This window comes from Actinia tenebrosa, unplaced genomic scaffold, assembly GCF_029948245.1.
Source record: "Actinia tenebrosa isolate PJP-AT-01 unplaced genomic scaffold, QUT_ActTen_1.0 PGA_scaffold0__85_contigs__length_37466705, whole genome shotgun sequence".
Classification (NCBI taxonomy): Eukaryota; Metazoa; Cnidaria; class Anthozoa; order Actiniaria; family Actiniidae; genus Actinia; species Actinia tenebrosa.
The window spans coordinates 13,504,868-13,526,242 of NW_028292569.1; the positions used below are offsets into that span (position 1 = coordinate 13,504,868).

Genomic DNA, 21,375 nt, shown 5'->3' on the forward strand with positions numbered 1-21,375 from the left:
ATTTTAGAGAACTTGTCCTCAAACACTCGTTGATCTTTACTACAAAAGCTATGGCGTACGCTGTGCTATCCCTCGGAGAGCGAAGAATTTCTTAAGACGTTTTCTGTGCTAATTTAGTGTTTTCGTGAAGTGCTCAGCTATACTGTATAGCAAGGAATTGGGGTTATTTCGGTTCACTTTTAGTAAAATACTATGAAGCAAGCTAGTCAATGCCAGTGGGCGTTGTTAGGAGATCCCATTGAACAAGGGAATCGCTGCTGCGCGAACCTGGGCCCAACGCGGGGAACTGGGTCCGATCGCTATCGAATGGTGATTCCCTGAGTTTTCCTCTGGTCAAAACATCATGGACGACTGTGACGTAATCTATGTGGTCATTTACTCCAGTAAACTTAGAATAATATAATTCTAGTCCGGAGTATATACAGGGAATAAAAAAGTTCTAAGAATTGTTGAAATTGGTTGGACGATCGCGAATGCATGTCAGTAGAATATAGAAGGAAGCAATTGCGCGTATTGGACTTTGGAGATGAACCATTTCTGAACCATTTGAGTATCTTGGTTAAAAGGAGCGACAAAGGCGAGGTTAGTCATGAATTTTAGTCCAACAAACAACTCCTCGTAAAATTCTCTTAGAGTTTATTCTAGAAACGTTAAGAACGGTCTTAGATATATTTGGTATTTCATCCAAATGTTCTATATTGTCATTTCTTCTATTCTACACGTGATGAGTAGTGTAAAACAGAGAAAATTTCGCAATGAAATTTAGGCTAGCGAGAAATTTGACTCAGTTTGGCAGAACCATTTCCCAAGGTTTGCTTGGCGACATGTTTCGTGAGGGGAAAACCCGCAAGACAACTCGGAGTAAACGTTGAAAAAAGCCCTCAATATTCTGTTAGGTGTCGAAGATTTTTTAAATGATAACACTTAGACACTAATTGACATTTACTATTGATAATTCATAGATTCAAAAGTGTTCTAAAGGAATAAACAACAAGGAAATGCTGGTTTTTTTTGCTTTCTATGTGTCCGTCTCAGTTGAACTCAATGCGTCGGATTCAAAGACTTTTTCATCGATTTTTGGATTAAAAAATACCTATCCTTGAATCTAAACACGAAAAAATTATGTCATTTAGCTACAGAACGATAGCATAACAGGTGCAAAAGCTTAGTTGTTAGTAAACAAAGTCTAAGGGAGAAATCTGGGAACGGAGGTCCGTCCAAGGATGGAGCGAAGACGGTCGAAAAATTTAAAGTTTTAATCTGCTCATAAATTTGTGCTTACTTTCTATTTTTTGAGTATATTATTCTTAATGGCTGTTGTTTTATTATCTTAGACCTTTGCTGAAATAAAATTCGTATAAATAAATTTAAACTTTCTTAAAGTCTTGTTCCTCCCATAAGCCGTAGGGAACAGAGAATGCTGCGACAAAAAAAATACCCCGAGAAAAGTATATAGAAGCTCTTACCTGATTGGTCTTAATGTAACATTATTATCTCAGGAAATATTTCACGAAAATTTATGCGTTTGATAAATTTAGACTTAAATCGAAAACAGAAGCTATTTCGAGTGTATTTGTTTGCAATTTGATGTTTTTAAGTATAGTAAAGTATGGTATGTGTTTAGGTGTTTAGGAGAGTACTTGTATGAGTCAACCAATCAAACGGGATTTTATAATTAGGTTTAATAAATGTTGTACCCATGCGCTCACGGTAGGACAGGACAAGCAGTAAATTACAAGATGGCGCGCTTAAAGGTTCAAGGGGCTAGGAAGGTTGGAAGACCGCCTAAAAACCCCCAAAATACCCAACGATTCAAGCCAAAAATCCTCAAACAGAGAAAGAAACAACTGAATTCCCAGGAATTTAAGCCACATGTTATTTCTGCCCGTCGTTATCGAGAGATCTTTGGTAGTTCAGACGATGAGGTGATTCAATTTTCTTCCCGCGCCGTTATGTTGTTGGCCAAGTTACTTTATCGGCATGCTGGTGATATATCTCTAACGGTTTGTTCTTCTTTATTTATATAGGAGGAAGACTTCTATGGATTCCGTTCAGAAGATTTAGGGCTTGTTGCGTATCGAAAAATAACATCTCCGATCAGCAGTTCGCCCAGAACGTTTGGTAATAAAGGAAAACATGGCGTCCTTTCTCTACAATCAGATCTATCGTGGAACTCTCCCAAAAAATCCTTTCAACAAATACCCCTTGATAGACAGGACTCTAAGGAAGAAAGAGAAGAAAATAAGCTTTCTAAATCTGAAAATGTCTATGCTAAACAGTATAGGAAAAGGGAGAGTTACGAGAGGAAGTATACGTATACACCAACTAAATTGATTCCTAAGACGACAGAACCTTCGCCAAAATTGAAGTCGACGTCCAAAGTAAAGTTCAATTTTGCTCCGCGAGGGGAAAGACTGATTAATGAAATTAATAGTAATCAAGATAATACAGACTTAACTGTTCCCGAGAGTAGCAAAAATACCCTTCCTTCTGCTAAAAGAAAACCTCAATCAGTGGCTAAAATGCTGCTTGCCAAGGCCAAGGGAGGTAAGTCACTACAGATTCGCAGACAACAGCAAGTTATAACCATCAAACCTCCACCTCCACAACCTGTAGACAAACCTCCTGTCAAAACAGATGGATCTGAAGTGAGATCAAGATCTGGTCGAGTAGTAAAGGCCAAGAAACTTGATTATAATGATTTTATAACACCTTCAAGAGTTGAAGCCAAGAGAAAGGGAGACCCCACGTTGACAAAAAGTCTTCCCCAAAAACGAAGTTTGGAAAATGGCGAGATGCCTGTATCGAAGATACAACGTGTTGACGAGGATGAAGACGTATCTAAAGGTAGGTATTCAGCTTTCTTATTACCACAGTGGATTTATTGTCTAGGTATTCTGGAAAATCTGTAGCAAAACATTGCTCTGGCGTGAGAATGAATCCTGCCAAATGCATTGATCATATGCTCATTCAAATTCAAAAATTGGAAAAAATTCTTTAATGTTAAAAAAACTTAAGCAATTATCTTCAATTTGTCTACTGATTCTTAACAGAACATATCATCAGTTCTGAAAATTAGGATTATATTCATGTCCCATTATTTGTCCCATTTGATTTTTTTTGGGGGGGGGGGGGGGGGAGGGGGAGGGGAGGGGTTGGGGCCAAAAAAGAAGAATTCGATGAGGTAGGGTTTTGTAGGGAAATTTATTGACAGATGAGGGAATTCCACTTTAATTCATGACAAAAGTGTATTTCTTAGGGATTGTAAAGCTAAATGATGGTTCCCTGTATATTATTGAATTCAGGATTCTAGCAATTGAATTCCATACCTAAAAACAAATTAATTATGTCATGCATATGCTACATATATGTAATAATTTCTTTCCCAAACTCAGGATGTTCAGCAATTGAATAATTGAAAATTAAAGCTAAGGGCAAAGAATGATTACAGCATTTTCATCGCAGCATCAATCGATAAAATTAATGACATATTTTTGTTTGCTTATTTATTGTGGTTGTAAAATATTATTTATGCAAACTATGTAAAATATTGTAAAATATAATTAATTGGACACAGAGTTCATGTCATTTGGAGTACAATTTATTCGTTATACAACATATTTATTCATGAATAAAAGTTCAAGGAAGTTATACCCAACTTTTGTTGCTATTTTGCTGAACTTTGATAATTCATAATAACCTTTCTCCACCTATGCTGCAATTGTTCATCTATTATTCATTAAAAAATATTCCATACAGCACATTATTTGTCTTCACCATTATTCTTTGATAAATTTATTCATTCGTTTAGTTTCAGATTCAGCAAAAGGCAACTCAATGCTAAAGGTTGGTACAGGCACTTCTATTCATTATTGAATAATTTCTAATAAATAATGAATTACTGTGTTACTAGTGATATTGATATATCTTATAATATATTCCTGCTTAGTGTTTTGAATGAAATTGTAAAAAAAATTATTCTCAAATGATCTCTTCTTTACAGAGTCAAGATGCTCATCAGAATGAGAGAAAAAAGCCTTTAAACAAACAACTTACAATAAAGAAAACTAAAAAGCTACAAAATAAAGACACAAAGGTGAAAAATAAACCAGAGAATAAAGTCTCTGAGCAGGAAGAAAAAGGCAAAGATATTGTAGAAAAGACAACAGAAGGAGTTCACCAAGATGTTGATCAAACTTTGGGACTTAAAGTCGAGCAGGAACAATCTCAAAATGATTCTAGTTTACTGGAAGAAACGAATGGAGAAAATGTGGTTGAAAGATCAAGTGAACCTAGTATTGAAGCTGAAGAAACATCAAAGTGCAATTTTAGATCAAAACGCTTACAGCAACGACAAGAAGAAGAAAAAAAGCAACGAGAGACGCTGAAAGCTCAAAAGAGTGAGAATGACAACGATGAAGAAGGTAGCGTACCAGATGAAGAACTGGAGGAAGAAACTAGTGAAGAAAGTGAAACAAGCAGCAACGATAGCAAAGAGGATGAAGACACTAGTGAAGATGATTGGAAGCCAAACTCACGGGCAACTAATATTGAAAAAACCAAGAAAAGCATATTAAGAAAGGAAAGAAATGAAAAGTTAGAAGATGTTGATGAATCGTATTCCAGCGATGACGAAGAAAGTAATAAACCACTTGCCTTGATTCAAAAAGAACTCAAAGAAAGTCCAAAAAAGAAAGTTGTTACAAAGGTTATTAGAGTGGTTAAGAAGATCAAATTAAAAGACGGAACGATAAAGAAAAAACTTATCAAGGTTATTAAAAGAGTTAGGAAAGTCGATGAAGATGCTTGCCCGAAAATTCCTGGAATGCGGCGGACAAGATGCAAGAAGTGCTCGGGATGTAAAGTTAAAAACGACTGTGGGAATTGTGTCTTCTGCAAGTAAGTTTTTTTTTCAAATATAAAAATAACTGAGTTCGAACATGTGTTCTGATTGGTCAAAATGGCATTTTACGTGAAAGTATCTATGATGGTTTATGATTTATATAGCGCCCTTTCTATATGAATATAATCAAAGGTGCTTTACATTGAGTTGTGAATGACAGATTGCTTTCATGCAATTTACAAGCATGAGAGATGGTTGTTATGAGGTGTAGGCACTGAGGGTGGTCACTGCCAGGGTTTCTTTTAATGCCCTCAGTGATTCTTTTACATCCCTCCGATCTAAAATTCTTGTCTTTACATGTGTTTCATTCATTTCTTTTTTGTAGAAACCAACCAATTAGAGCACATGTTATATTGTGCCTATAATATATTTTCCTTCTGACACGTCTTTATTTCTTCTAGGGATAAACCTAAGTTTGGTGGAGCAGGCTCAATGAAGCAGGCCTGCAGGTGTGTATACATTATTACTATAATCTGCCATTCAACCTGGTTTCTGGAATATAACAAATTAATTTTTTTGGTGCAGCAATACAAGCAACAAAATCATGCATGCAAGTTGCAGAACGATACTCATACACAACTCGTACTCATGTATACAACATACTCATTTACTTGTATACAACAGTAATGAATTGTGCGAGTTGTGGCTGCTTGTTCCAAAAAGGAAAGTGCTTTTACTTTGTGCAACAAGTTGTGCAACTTGCAACATTGATTTTTGTTTGGTGACAAGATGCATACATGAGTGGTAATATGATCAACGTCGAGATTCAACTTGCAACACAGCATTGTCCTATGAGAAGTTGCATAGCGGCATATTTTACTTGTAGTATGACACCTAAAGGTAGAGTAAAAACATTAATGCCATATTTCCTTATTCCATAGTAAGCGTAGATGTGTTAACCCACAGCCACCAAAAGCTGTTGAGTCACTTACCAAGAAAGGTAAGGAAAACATTGTGTACAAAGAACAATGGGGAGGGTCATGGTACAATAAAAGGTTGGTGAAGGTTTTGTTCCATGTTGCATACCAAACCAGCAATACAATCTGGAAACTGTGATCTGGAATTTACCAAAATTTTGTAAAACCTTCACCAACCTTTTTTGAAATAAATGTATAATGATTCTTGGCATCCTTCTTTTTTTCTGAAAAAATGAATGTTGCCTTGACACAACCATATGTAAAAGTGCTAAAATAAGTAGCCAGTCCACATACCTTTTATGCCAGTCCCCTTTACTGGTCACATTGACTGGCCAGTACAGACTTGCCACATGTTGATCAGGGCCTGGTTGTACGAAGGGTTGATAGCGCTATCTGATGGAATAATCCTTATCCAGAGGATTAGTCTATGCTGTTATCTAATAAATTTATCCACTAAATGAATTTTATCCATAAGATAGGGCTTTTCACCGTTCATATAACCGGGTTGTTGGTTATTGACAGTCCTCTTATCCAGCCATTGAGCACACATTATTGTTAGCCCTGAATTTAAGGATTTTTTTAACCTACTTGTTTTTTAGATGTCGAACCTAAAAAGCTAGTTTCAAGTACAAAAGAAAAATCACCCAAAAAAGTGAAAAAACCAATAGAAAAATCAATTCAGAAGAGGGAAGCTAAAGCACCTGCAACAAAGCCAAAACCTACAGCCCCCAAGAAGAAGAACAAAGAGATTAAACTTAAAGCCAAACACACGAAAAAGTACAAGAATAACAACAAGGAAGAAGGGTGTGAAACAACAACATCTGTTATTGAAAAACCACAGTTTATTACCAAGAAGAGAATGCCACCTACGGATACTAATACACTGATCAAGTTGCCATGGAGTGTAAGTTGATACACAGTTTTATAAATGATAATGTTTGATTAAGGATTTATCTAGTACACTTTTTTTATTTATGACGTCCTTTTTTCATGAGGGTAGCACTTAATAGCCAGTGGATAACAAACCTGTGGCCCTCATTCCATAATCAAATTGGAATTTAGGAGTTGATTTTTGCGGAGGGAGGAAAACCGGAGAACCCGGAAAACCCTTGAAGCACAGGAGAACCAACAAACAACTCTACTCATATACAACACCAAACCTGGCAGCAGTGGAACTCGGGTCGCATTGACGCTACACCTCCTGTGCTTCTGGAATGTTAAACATCGTGTTCTGATCAATCACATGCAACATTTAATAAGAAATGAAAATTTCATTACCTTTTAGAATACAGTACTGTTTATCTGAAGCTATGTGCTGTTTTCTATTTACCAGGATAATGCACCAGAGGAAACAATTTGGAAGGAGGGTTTTGGTGTTTGCTTCACGTCTGGTATTCCAGAATCTGTACAAGAAGGATGCTTCTTGTGTGGTAGCACTGGACAAGACAAGATGTTCTATTGCAAAGTATGTGCTGAGCCGTTCCATGGTTATTGTCTGGAGGAGGAACCAGTGGATGAGAGCACATGGTGTTGTGATAACTGCAGTACATGTGTTGTCTGTGGTCTTCAAGATAAGGTATGCATAGGTCATGTAAACTACTATCACTATGATATACCCCAGTGGTGAATCCAGAATGATTTTAAGGGGGTGGCTGTTACCTAGAAAGGCATCACATAGCTTTGTTTTTAGGTAAAATCTTATCCTTTATTCTTATTATTTTTCAGCTCCAAAGGGGGTAGCTATTCACCCACATGAATCTGGCCTCGATCCCAACTCCCACTTTCTGTCCTATCCCCCCACACTCGGCTATAATCTTTGTTATATAATCTATGTTTATTGATATCATGACTTTGATTGACAGCTCCTCATGTGTGATATTTGCCAGCGAGGTTACCATGTTGAATGTCTAGGACCTAACTATCCCACTGAACCTGAAGGGGAGGATGATATTTGGGTAAGTAGGTATATTATATTGGAAGCGAGTAGCTCTCAGTGCAATGGTTCACAGAATGTTTCTTCATTTGCGCTCGCAACCATGTCAATCTAGAGATAGGCGCTATACAAATAGTTATTATTATTAGTATTATTATTGTATTGTCATTATCATCATCATCATCACCATCATCGTCGTGATCACCATTATGATCACCATCATGATCATTATATAGATTTTATATTATAAAATCATATAATAATAATATAATAATTATATTAAATAGATCAAGAAAGTTATCATCATGATCATTGTTGTCATGGTCATCAAGATCATAAATCATGTGATAAAAACAACAAAGATGATGACAGATTTCCGGCGATCCACATAATCCACTGTCATCATCGTCATCATCCATGTCATCACCATCATCATCATCTGGTTTCCTAAGCACACAACTCTCACCTCAACATCACACACCATCAGATCAGAGGCACAACACCTTTATTAACACAATATCCTTCTTTCCTGTAGATTTGTGGCCGCTGCGTCAAGTGCAAGATATGTGGCACTAGAAGTGCAGGAAGTGTGAGTGTTATTGTTCTTACTATTCTAAACAACATGATATAAAAATATAGAGATTATTACATGTTAAAAGCCTGATGTCATTTATATTCACGAGTTTCCATATCATATCATAAACAAGTGAATCATTGAGAGAGTGAGCGATATATGGAAAACGAGTGAATAAAAATGATATCAGGCTCTTAACATGTAATAAGTTGTTTATTATACATTTAGGGTTGATAATAACAATAACAAAACTCACAGTTTCGAGTTTCAGTGAAGTGTTATCCTATCACTCCACTGATATGGTTTCTATTCACAGCTTTATCACATGGATACTGACCCTAAATGTGCAATAAATAACTGAAACATAATTGTTTTTAGGAGAGTTGCCAGATGATTACATTTATATATATTTTTTAATTCATTAGGAACCAGAAGCTACGTGGATGCATGAGTTTACTCACTGTTACAGCTGTGGCACAAACTGGGACCAAGGAAACTACTGCCCCATCTGTGAAAAATGCTACTCTGATAATGATTTTGACTCCAAAATGATGCAGTGTGCGACGTGTGATCACTGGGTGCATGCTAGTTGCCATGACATCAATGAGGACCAGTACGAGTGTCTTTCAGACCTGCCCGACTGCATTCCCTTTGTTTGTAAACTTTGCAGTGATGAGGAAAACCCAAAATGGTTTCAGGAATTAAATGAAGAAATGTTTGCTGGCTTTAGTAGGGTGGGTAAAATTGAATCCTAGAGTTGCATGTTACATTAGGTTATTGCTGTTCTCAATATTCTGCAAGCTCTGGCATTTCAATAGCTTGTTGTAAAATTGGCTTTTCACTGCCGCCAGTCAATAACATAAAAGGTACCGACTGATTATTTTTGATTGACAGCAGTAAAAAAATCAAACTTCAGCATGCAGTTAGGAAGTACCAATTTTGCAGAATATCAAAAACAGCAGTAACTAAATCAAGGGTGGTGTATCGGTAGTGCACTTGCATCTCACCTTTGGGGTATCAGGATGGATTCCTGAACTCAGCATCCTATGTATACTAAGTATAGTTTAATGGGTCCCTTCCTTGATGCATAAGTCTTTCTCCAGGTTCTCCAGTTTTCCTCCCACAAAACCTAACGTGCTGATATCTAATTCCATCTGTGAAGGCATAGATAAATTTTCTACTTCACGTCTATGCAGTTAAAACCTAAATTCCTCTTATAACCTACATATGTTATATCTTGAATTATAGGGCATATTTACAGAGATGAGGTTCTTTCACCTGACCTTCAAAACATTAAATTCTTTCATTTCAGGTCTTAGAAGGAATAGTGGGTAGTAAAGAGTACAAGGCGTTGACCACATATTTTGAAGAGGCAAGTTTGTTTATCCATATTTAAGTTATATTCCAAGAGATTTTGAGAGGCATGGGGTCTCTTCTGTCTATTCAATGCTGGACTTGCTATAGTTCTATTCTCAATTGAACCACATATATGAGTTGAGTTTGTTTGATGTGTTGTTCTCTCCCTTGCTATGAAGACCATTCTCTCTAAAAATTGTCATGTGAGTTGAGTTTGTTTGATGGGTTGCTTATTTGAAATCATTCATTTCTTGATTTTCTAGATCCAGGTTGACAATGGCCATCCAAAAGACTTTCATGCTATCAAGGAAAAGGCAAAAGAAAATAAATATAAGTACATTGTAAGTTTTTTTTAAAATATAATGCGGCCCATATAACAGAGTGAGGGGTCCATTTTTAGTGGTATTCAAAAATAAACAATACTTTTTTTTTCATTTCAGGGGGAATTTTGTGATGATATTCAAGTGATTTTCAACAGAGCATTGAAGATCAAGGAGCTTCAAGAAAATCCTGTGTTATCTAAGAATGTTGGCCTAATTTTTTCCATATTTGCAAGGGTAAGATCTTATAGGATCTCTAGTTTAATGGAATTATCATCATCATCATGAATATCATCATGAAGACCACCAATGCCTCCACCATCGTCATGAATCCAAGCACTCCATTATCAGTTTCACTATAACCATCATTATCATGAAGATTATTAATGCCACTACCATCATCATCATCATTAATCTCATAATCATCACCATAAATGTTATCATCACCATCATTATCACCATCATCATTATCACCATCATCATTACCATCATCATCACCATCAACATCATCACCATCATCATTATCATCACCATCAACATAATCACCATCATCACCAATACCATCATCATCACCATCATCATCACCACCAACATCATCTTTATAATCATTACTATCATCACTGATGACTTTACTATCATCTGATAACTATTGCTATATTTATCTTTGTAACAGGAAACGGCAGCCATGTTCCCATGGCATAAAATCAAAACTCTTCAAGAAACGCCCAAGGAAGAAGAGAAAGAAGTATTCCCTGTTGTACCTATACCAAAGTAAGATTTCAGTTTTGTTGTTATTTTGACCTTATTCTAAAATCCTTTTTGTTTGTTTGTTGATTTTTGGTGCATCAACATGATGGTAATGATGGTGGTGATATTGGTGGTGTTTTTAGTGATGATGTTGGTGGTGTTGATGATGGTAATAATGGTGATGATGATGGTAATAATGGTGATGATGATGATGGTTATGACGTTGGTCAGGATGATTGTGATGATGTTGGTCATCATGATGTTGGTGGCGATGATCATGATCATGATTATGATGATGTTGGTGGCGATAATGGTGGTCATGATGATGGTCATGATGATGATGATGATGGTGGTCATGATGATGATCATGATGATGATGATGGTGGTGATGATGCTGGTCATGGTGATGGTGGTGGTGGTGATGATGGTTTTGTTTATAATACAGATGACACTATGATGATAAATATTGATGATAACAATAAATTTATTGTTGTGTTGATGTACATTGTTAGTTAGATGCTTTGGTGGTGATGTTGATGATACCTCACATGATTTTATCTTTCGTTCAACTCTTCTATATCATTACAGGGGAATGTTAGGCAAACCCATCACACTTTCCACATGGGACCACAGTTATTTCCAACCTCTGTCCAATCAGGATAAAAAATCTACAGGTACAAATAACATTCATTGACTTCCAAAACTGTATTATATTCCATTGTTGCTACAAAAACAAAAGTGTAAGGATTAGCTTTTGTCACAAGGCAAGTTCGTAATGGCCAATTTTTTTAGCACCTTACACATGAGACCTGAAGAACAAGAGTTTGATTCTCATCTGCAGTTTTGAAGGGAGAACGCTTTTACTCAGGTCGAACACTTTAACTCTAACACCACCCCTCAACCCAGGAATATAATTGGTGATAACAAACCTGGAAAATGTCTGGAAACAACCTGGAATGAACTACCTTACCAAACCTCTCCCTATACAAATTTAGTCTCACAGTCATTTAAATTGTGAAAGATGATTAAATAAATATTCCAATTCTCTTATTTCAGTAACTAAATCAAGTACTGTTCATGTCTCAAAGCAAGAGGAGAAAATGGATATTGATAAAGCTATTGATACCAAGGCAGACGGCAGCCAGGAAAGCACAGTCCCTAGTGGTGAAGTCGAGAATAAGAATATGGAACCAGAACTAGGGAATGGAGCTACTGAGAAAAAAGAGGAGAGTCTCGTAAGAAGCAGCACTGATGTTGAAATGGCTGACAACTCCAGTCCACAACTGTCTGCTAAAGCGACACCAAAACCTCTCAACCAAAAGAACTCCAAGTCAAACAAATCGAACAAGAAAGGTAATGGAATGAACACAGTTACGAAACCTATCAAGAAATTGCCTCAGTATACTGAAGCTGACGAGGAACTTGGTCTGAAGAGTGTGCTGGATACCCGCAAGTGTCAGCTGTGTGGTTACTATGGTGATGACGAGTCTCCAAGTGCAGGGCGGTTGCTATGCAGTGGCTTGGATGAGTGGGTGCATGTTAACTGTGGGCTGTGGTCAGCTGAGGTGTTTGAGGATGATGACGGCAAACTGCAGAATGTACAGTCTGCTATATCTAGAGGAAAACAAATGGTAAGAACTGAACAAGACCTCTTATTGTCATCATCATCATATTCACTGATACCATAATCATCATCACAATCATTGTCATAATCATCATCATCATTATCACCACCATCACTATTTTCATATGCCATCATCACCATCATCTTCATCATCTCCATCATCATCATAATCATCAACATCATCACTGATCATCTTCATCATCATCACTGATGACTTTACTATCATCTAATAACTATTACTATTATCATCAACATCATCACTGATCATCTTCACCATCATCACTGATGACTTTACTATTATCTAATAACTATTACTATTATCAGCATCATCATGTTTTTAACTTAATATTCCATTTTCCAGAAATGCGAGCACTGTGGAGAAACAGGAGCAACTGTGGGATGCTGTGAGCCAAGATGCCCATCAAACTATCACTTCATGTGCGCCAGGTAAAACACACACTCTCTAGAAGAACAATTTTTCTCTGGGATGTGAAAAATAGAGATAGAAGATAACCCTGTGTAACATTCATTCTAGTGATGCTGTGGCATGTGTTTCATGATTAAATTTATCAAACATACGCTGGTTTAATATGAATTTAATATGAATTTAATATGAATTTAATATGAATTTAATATGAATTTAATATGAATTTAATATCAATGTAATATGAATTTAATATGAATTTAATATCAATTTAATATTGATTTAATGTGAATTTAATATGAATTTAATATGAATTTAATATGAATTTAATATAAATCTAATATGAATTTTATATTAATTTAATATGAATTTAATATGAATTTAATATCAATTTAATATGAATTTAATATTAGTTTAATATTAATTTATTATTAATTTCTTCCCAGGAATGCTAAAAGTGTTTTCCAAGACGACAAGAAGGTCTACTGTGATCAGCACTCGTTTAGAGCAAACAAAGAGGTAATAGATGGGAATGAATGGGATGGGATAAATGGATAAATGGGATATGATTAATAAATGGAAAGATGCACGAACAATGGTATTTTTACCGTGATCAACACACGTTTAGAGCCAACACGGAGGCAATGAATGGGCGTGGATGAGATGGGGTGCGATGAATGGATGAATGGGATGAGAAGAATGAATGCTTAGATTAATGAACGATAATTCGAATAAAAGTGATATTTTTCCTAGAGATTTTTCTTTTCAGCAACCAAAACGCAGTTGAAGTCAAATTTTTTTTACTCTTCTCGTTTTGTAATTCGGTTTTTGGATACTGTATTTTCAATTCCACAGGTATCCCAACCCTAATGACCTCAAATATTTATTCGACCGATCATTGTGTCTTTCAGTTAATCCTCCAAGGCGATCAGTTTCGCATGGACAGACGAGTCTTTATCGATCTGAGTAAAGTTCGTACTATTAAGAAAGGACTAAAGGGGGCTGAGCCAGACACTATAAAACTTGTACAAGGTACGTGTTATTGTCCTCGATAGACCTCTATATCTTGCGCATACTGTTTTCCCATTTCAGACCACATGCCATTACCTAGAATATCATTTCTTTGTTTAACTGCTGCGCATGGAGAAGACACATGATGTGGATACAACTCAAATAGAGTCTTTGCACCATTAAGTGATGACAGCCATGACAGGAGGCAGGAACAATTGAATCTGGTCTCATCTGATTTACATGAGAAAGAATTCACTTTCCCAGTGGGATAAGACTATTGTTGTGCCTCCTGTCATGGCTGCCATCACGTGATGGTGCAAAACCTCTATTCCCAGGAGAGTGACATTCACCCGTCTGAAATGGGAGAATATTATGCCGAAGGTAAAAAGGTCTAATACTTTTATACGATTTCTCTGATACTCATACAAATAAATTATTTTAAAGGCTCAATGAGAGTGGAATCGTTGGGACGATTAACTGAATCTTCTGACAATAAGGAAGGGATATTCCCAATCGGCTACAAGTAAGTCTACACAATCCCAATTTGCACGAAATTTCGTTTATATTTTTTGATGCCGTTTAATACAGTAGTGAGGGTGCATTTCGGTTGTCTTGCGTTGCATTGTGGTCAGGTTTGGCAGGAAGATTTCGTTGCTTGGTAGATAGCGTTGTAGAACGTTGTGACAGGGTGTGATTTGGTGCGGAGCGTCGAGGTACGGTGCACTGCTGTTGTAATGCCTGTTAATTGTGGTCTGGTGCAGTGCGGCAGTACGCATCATTGGGTTTGCGGTGCTGTAGTGGTGACGTGTAGGTGAATTATTTTGGGGTTTGGGTTTACACTATTATTTCTGCTTCCCAGAATAAGTCGGCTTTACTGGAGCGCAGTAGACCCGAGACGTCGCTGCAGATACTACTGCACAATCGTTGAAAAACCACGAGAAAAAATTAAAACCTGCTCGGAGGACACGAGTGGAATGGCGACGATAGATGACACTGTTCATACGGTAATCGCTCATGATGAAGTCGACAAACCATCATCTTCTGACAGAACTAAGCAAATTGATTTAACTTGTTCCGAGTCGTCGCATCAAATTCTAAATCCTTCTCACGATGAGCATGGAAAATGGAGTCAAAAGGGCCCAGGTAGCGCTTCACAAAAAGGACCTTTATGTCCCTCTACGGACCAAAAGGGACACAATAGTTTCTCTTTGAACCAAAAGGGGCCTGTAAGTCCCTCCAAGGACCTAAAAGGGCCGAGTATGTCTTCTACGAACCAAAAACCACATGTAATTCAATCTGCGGGTCAAAGAGGACTAACAAGTCCCATTACGGACCATAAAGAACCCCTTAGTCTTTTTACGGACTCTAAACATGTGAATAATACGTGTACAAAGGACAAATCTCAAGAAATCACGCGGATTTTATCTGGACTTAAACAAATATTACCATCTCGACCGCCTACCCCTATCATCCCTATTACTGCGTCTCCTCTTAGCTCACCTAGAAAAATCTTACCCAACATACAAAAGAATGTTCGCTTCCCATCTACTGTTGCTGGTCCAATCCGATCGTCTGTTCAGGGTCCGATCATGCTTCCTTTAAGTGTGCCAATCCGTCGAAAGGCGGAACCTTTGGTAGTTGGGTTAGACGGACCTAAAGCTAAAAAACAACGCATATCGGACAGCAATGACCAGGTTAAATCTACTGCACAGGTCAAAGCGTTAGTATCTAACCTAGTTAAGGATAGAATCAACAATCAAGAAAAACGGAAGAATTTGGAAACTCCGATTTTGAATCAAGAAAAGGAGAAGAAGACGACAACACAGCCAGAATGCTCTGGGAAAATACAAGAGAACAGGAAGTCGCTTGATGCGCAGAGACAAAACGTCAAAAAGGAATCTGTAATCAAAGTAAAATTCGTTATTAAGAACGATGATGGGTTGAAGATCGAATCGGATTCCTACAAAAGTAAGTCCCGAGTACTTCTTTCGGGTTGCCTTGGTTACATGTTTCAGGTTGCCTTGGCTACTTGTTTCAGGTTGCCTTGGTTACTTGTTTCAGGTTGCCTTGGTTACTTGTTTCAGGTTGCCTTGGTTACTTGTTTCAGGTTGCCTTGGTTACTTGTTTCAGGTTGCCTTGGTTACTTGTTTTAGGTTGCCTTGGCTACTTGTTTCAGGTTTCCTTGGTTACTTATTTTCAGATTGTCTTTAGGTTTTTAATGATACATTATTGAGTTAATCTACCCCTGTTTGTGTTGTAGACGCATGGAAGATAATATATGAGATGGTGCGGGAGGCCAGAGCAGATAGATTACTGAAAGACGTGCCCTTCATTGGTAGGTGTAACTGAATGAACTACATAGCCCCCTCCCCCCCCCCCCCCCCCCCCCCTCCCTCAACAGTACATATCCCATGAGCCACTTCAACCACACCCCTCTTCATCATACTATAACGATAATAATGGAGACTGATCTTATAACACATTTCACAGTGCACTTTACGGCTGCAGCTTAAAATCATGAGGAAATTGTTAGTATATTAGCCTTATGCCTCCAAATCGAAATTTATATATCTTGTATCAAGTATACTAAATGACTATTATATTTTTACAGGACTGCACAACGTTTCTATGCTTGGTCTAAAACAGGTAAGAATAGATAGATCGCATGCGACTTGTCGTACGAGACATTCGACTTTTACTCGTTCTCTTATCTTGTAGGAATCAATAGTGTACTAGATAGAAGAATAGAAGGATTGTATGCGATTTTTGAATGAGACGTTCGATTTTGACTCGCTCTCTCTTGACTCGTTCTCTTTTCTTTTAGGAGTCAGTAGCGTACTTGTTGGAGCAGCTTCCGGGAGCTCATCAGTTGAAGAAATATAAATTTAAATACAACGCTCCTTTTGCTAAGAACGCAAATGGTGGTGAATATGGAGCAGAGGTATGTTTTTCGTTTTAATATTCCATCGTAAATAACTCAGGGAGACCCTCTCTGCATGGAATTCTGGGACGGCGCTGGGAAGGTTGATAACTAGTTTTACCGCAGGGAATTATGGGACCGTGGTAAGGGTGAACGGTAACTTATTTTTCCAGAAGGGAATTATGGGACTGCTATGGAGGGAGAATAATAACTAACTCGCACCGCAGGGATTTATGGGACTGCTATGGAGGGAGAATAGTAACTAACTCGCACCGCAGGGATTTATGGGACTGCTATGGAGGGAGAATAATAACTAACTCGCACCGCAGGGATTTATGGGACTGCTATGGAGGGAGAATGGTAACTAACTCGCACCGCAGGGAATTATGGGACTGCTATGGAGGGAGAATGGTAACTAACTCGCACCGCAGGGAATTATGGGACTGCTATGGAGGGAGAATGGTAACTAACTCGCACCGCAGGGAATTATGGGACTGCTATGGAGGGAGAATGGTAACTAACTCGCACCGCAGGGATTTATGGGACTGCTATGGAGGGAGAATGGTAACTAACTCGCACCGCAGGGATTTATGGGACTGCTATGAAGGGAGAATGGTAACTAACTCGCACCGCAGAGAATTATGGGACTGCTATGGAGGGAGATTGGTAACTAACTCGCACCGCAGGGATTTATAGGACTGCTATGGAGGGAGAATAGTAACTAACTCGCACCGCAGGGATTTATAGGACTGCTATGGAGGGAGAATAGTAACTAACTCGCACCGCAGGGATTTATGGGACTGCTATGGAGGGAGAATGGTAACTAACTCGCACCGCAGGGATTTATGGGACTGCTATGAAGGGAGATTGGTAACTAACTCGCACCGCAGGGATTTATGGGACTGCTATGGAGGGAGAATAGTAACTAACTCGCACCGCAGGGATTTATGGGACTGCTATGGAGGGAGAATAGTAACTAACTCGCACCGCATGGAATTATGGGACTGCTATGAAGGGAGAATGGTAACTAACTCGCACCGCAGAAATTTATGGGTCTGCTCTGTATAGATTGCATTAACTCTTTATTTTAATTAATTTGCAGGAGTTAAAAGAAAATCCATCGGGATGCTGTAGAACAGAAGTCTATAAAAGGTAAAATATTCATTCTTTAGCATCTTTAGTTCGAGTATATTTTTTCTATTTTTGATTGTTAGGTCATTCCCTTGATTATTTCTTTGTGTGTACGTGACTCAAGCCAAAAATGATATTGAGTAGTGAATGTTAGTGCTAATAAAGACATCATATTTCTGCAGGACCAAGAAATACGACATGTTTGCTTTCCTCTCTTCTATCTACCGTACACCGCCTCAGTTAGCGGACGACGCAGACGACCAGGATTGGTCCGAGCCAAACTACGATAACCCAATGGCTGTCAAGTAAGTAACCAAACTCGTTGTTTCTATACTCACAATGGCAATCCACTGCTTGGAAATTTAAGTTTCGAGTTCTTGTGTTCTGTACGAATACATGTAGATTTTGAAGCGGTTTTTGTATGAGTTGAAAAACGATATGGCAAATTCGTAGTCGTACTGTATCTTACTGTATCGTAGTTACGTTTGTGATTGCATACATTAATGGACTACGGACTAGACTAGACTACGGGAAACCCTTTTACTGTTACCTGTCGTACCGTGTACGTGCTGTAAGTCAGTGTTGTAGGTTCTAGTCCCACTCTTACGAAAACCGCAATAGCTCAGTTATGTTTCAATTCATCCAACAGGCGAGCAACAGCACTTGATCTTCCTATGGCCATGCGTTACCGGCAGCTCAAAGAAAACGGGTACAACAAGAACTCGGTCGCAGTATACAGGTAAAATGAAAGAATCCTATCTTCATTTTTTAAGCACTGTGATTGGATGGTGTGCGTATTTCTCGCTTTTTGATTAGTACATAGTCGAATCCATTTGGATGTCACTACCGTGCGTGACAAAGTAGCGTGACATGCCAAAATTTCATACCATATTTTAAAAAAGACGTACGATACGATGATTAGATGAATGGTGATCTTGCGCGATGTGATTGGTTCAACAGCTATCGTTACTCCCTTACCGTGACCGTGCCGTGCATATCAGTGAGATTTTCACAGTCACGAAATCTCTTCTCTATCTCGTTTTGATTATTATCATTATTGTATTGCACAGGTCTGGTATTCACGGGCGTGGCTTGTACTGTGCTCGTAACATCGCTGCTGGCGAACTAGTTATCGAGTACTCTGGAGTATTGATAAGATCATCGCTCACCGACAAACGAGAAAAATACTACGACAGTAAGGTATGAAGACAGTATACCGATATACGTGCAGAAAATTATGCGTGGGTTAAATTGCTCGATTGGTTGGACGGTCGGGGTTGGTTGCTCGGTCGTTTGGTTAGTCGGAAGGTTGGTCGATGGAGTACTTGGCACTTATTGTAATATTTGAAATCCTTATATGTCTTTGGTATCATTTGTTGGGCATTGATTTGCCGATCGGTTTCGGTCGGTCTTGGTGAATAGTTTGTTTTCTAATTATTTTTGGTATCATTTGTTGGGCATTGATTTGCCGATCGGTTTCGGTCGGTCTTGGTTAGATGGTCGGACGGTCGGTCGGTGAATAGGATTGATTCTAATTATCTTTGGTATCGTTCGTAGGGCATTGGTTGCTACATGTTTCGCGTCGATGAGATCAACGTAGTTGACGCCACAACGTCTGGTAACGCTGCCAGGTTTATCAATCATTCTTGTGAGGTAAGACCCTTGCAGTTTTAAGGCTTTCTGCGATTTATTTTGCATGGAATAGGTTCGTTTGACCTCTGATTTTCATTGTCTTTTATCCTAAAGTGTAACTGCTATTCAAAGATCGCAACAGTAGACGGACAGAAGAAGATTCTGATATTTGCTGCAAGAAGGTTTGTATTCTAAGTTCTTGATTACTTCGACACGGATAAAAAATACTGCGCATGCTTAGGAAAAAGGCGGGAAAATTGTGTAAGAACTGCAAAAGTTGAACTTCATGAAAGAAAGAACGCCTTATTTATCCATTGTTTTCAATGCGTAAGGCTCATGTGAAGTTCCAAGCTTGATTGGAAGCTAAGCTCTTTATAGAATCAGACTTGAATCATGGATTTATCTGTCAACAGCATCTCCCGAGGTGAAGAATTAACTTACGATTACAAGTTCCCGGTAGAAGATGAGAAGTTACCCTGTCTGTGCAACTCCAAACGATGCAGAAAATACCTCAACTAACCGTCTCCAAATACAGGGCTTCTAACCTAGAATAACTTATTTCGAATGTCTGCAAATCGACTGTGATTTCTAATTGCATCGCTCATTCTTTTTCAAACACAAAATTACCTTTCCCCCCTGCTTTTTTAACCCGTCCAAAAGAATTTTCGAGTCCTTTGTCGTGCGTTTTAAAGTAATGGGGAATTTTGTATGACAGACGTACGGAATGTTGACTCTTAAATGGCTTCCGCATTCCTATTGGTTAAAAATAGTTTGATTTGTTTAGACAATTTCGAGTTACTCTAGTGTCAGTTTTCCGATAAACGAAATTTTCAATTTCAAATTTTTTCGAAATTTTCTGCTTAAATTCTAATTTTATAGAATGCCATTTTGAATGTTCAGGATGTCTCAAAGTGACTCTCTGCTCATCTCGAGGCCAGGTTACATTTCAAAATAGCCGCCGTATCGGTAAAAATGGTCTTTTTGACCCATTTGAAGAGTGCGTCTTTCTCTTTGACCGGCACACAAAATCGAATGAACATTTCATAGGATTTGAAATGATTGGATTTATAGGGTTTGTAGATACATTGATTCTTCAATGAATTTTTATTTAAATACAACAGCTTAAAGCCAGGCGTTCTTTCGCGCTTCTATGACGTCCTGATCATACGTAATAAAAATGTCAAAGTAAAACTAAGGGGGTGGGGGTTGTTGCTATTTGTAAACACTGAATTTTCGAGGCTTCATATTAGCACGCATTTCAGAAGTGTTTTTGAATTCGCAATATTCAAACTTGAACCCCGAAATTTGTATTTTTAACTTCGTGATGTAGTAGTAGACTCTTGTTTTCTACTCGCTTTGATAATATTAATATAATCTTTCCAAGCCGTTTCTGAATTATTTACATTACAGTCACCATGGAAACGAACGAGTCCGCTTATAATATTGGCCGTGTAAATTATTATTTGAGAATAAAATATCCTTGTAAATATATACTGTGAAATAAACACAGAACATTTTTATTCGACGTATCTTTGTTCTTGTTCTCACTAAGAAGTAGTTATCGTTAACATTGCTGTTTTTTCAATATTATTTTCGATGTCTGTTGTGGTTGACGATGTTGTTTTTTGTTATGAAGTGTGATGTTATTTGATGTCGTCATGTCTTCGTCGTTGGTGAAGGCCCTGGCTAAACGAGGAAACATGTTTCCCTAAATGTTTCCTAAGGTGGCAAAACTGTCAGGAAACACCGGGAAACAATGTTTCCATGCGTCTTGGAAACATATAATTTTTTCTGCCGTACAGCAAAAACACTTTTTGCGTCTTGGAAGCAAAATTTGTTGCACGCAGCAATGTTTCGCATGTGGCTAAACTGGCAAACATCGA

General features: G+C 38.0%; 1 protein-coding gene across 1 annotated transcript; it reads left to right on the forward strand.

Annotated features, from left to right (window-relative positions):
• The first annotated feature begins 1,731 nt into the window (after window positions 1–1,731).
• LOC116301574 (histone-lysine N-methyltransferase 2B) lies at window positions 1,732–21,012 on the forward strand. Its single transcript, XM_031710649.2, has 32 exons — window positions 1,732–1,925; window positions 2,028–2,847; window positions 3,812–3,846; window positions 4,004–4,899; window positions 5,305–5,352; window positions 5,785–5,843; window positions 6,420–6,724; window positions 7,154–7,396; window positions 7,683–7,775; window positions 8,289–8,342; window positions 8,753–9,061; window positions 9,640–9,699; window positions 9,947–10,024; window positions 10,124–10,240; window positions 10,677–10,774; window positions 11,339–11,424; window positions 11,807–12,381; window positions 12,736–12,821; window positions 13,245–13,317; window positions 13,710–13,830; window positions 14,254–14,332; window positions 14,669–15,777; window positions 16,070–16,144; window positions 16,421–16,455; window positions 16,634–16,750; window positions 17,832–17,881; window positions 18,043–18,165; window positions 18,510–18,599; window positions 18,931–19,060; window positions 19,418–19,513; window positions 19,607–19,674; window positions 19,906–21,012. The coding sequence occupies exons 1-32, from the start codon at window positions 1,740–1,742 to the stop codon at window positions 20,009–20,011; spliced, it is 6,420 nt and encodes a 2,139-aa protein (XP_031566509.1). The 5' UTR covers window positions 1,732–1,739; the 3' UTR covers window positions 20,012–21,012.
• Window positions 21,013–21,375: the final 363 nt, after the last annotated feature.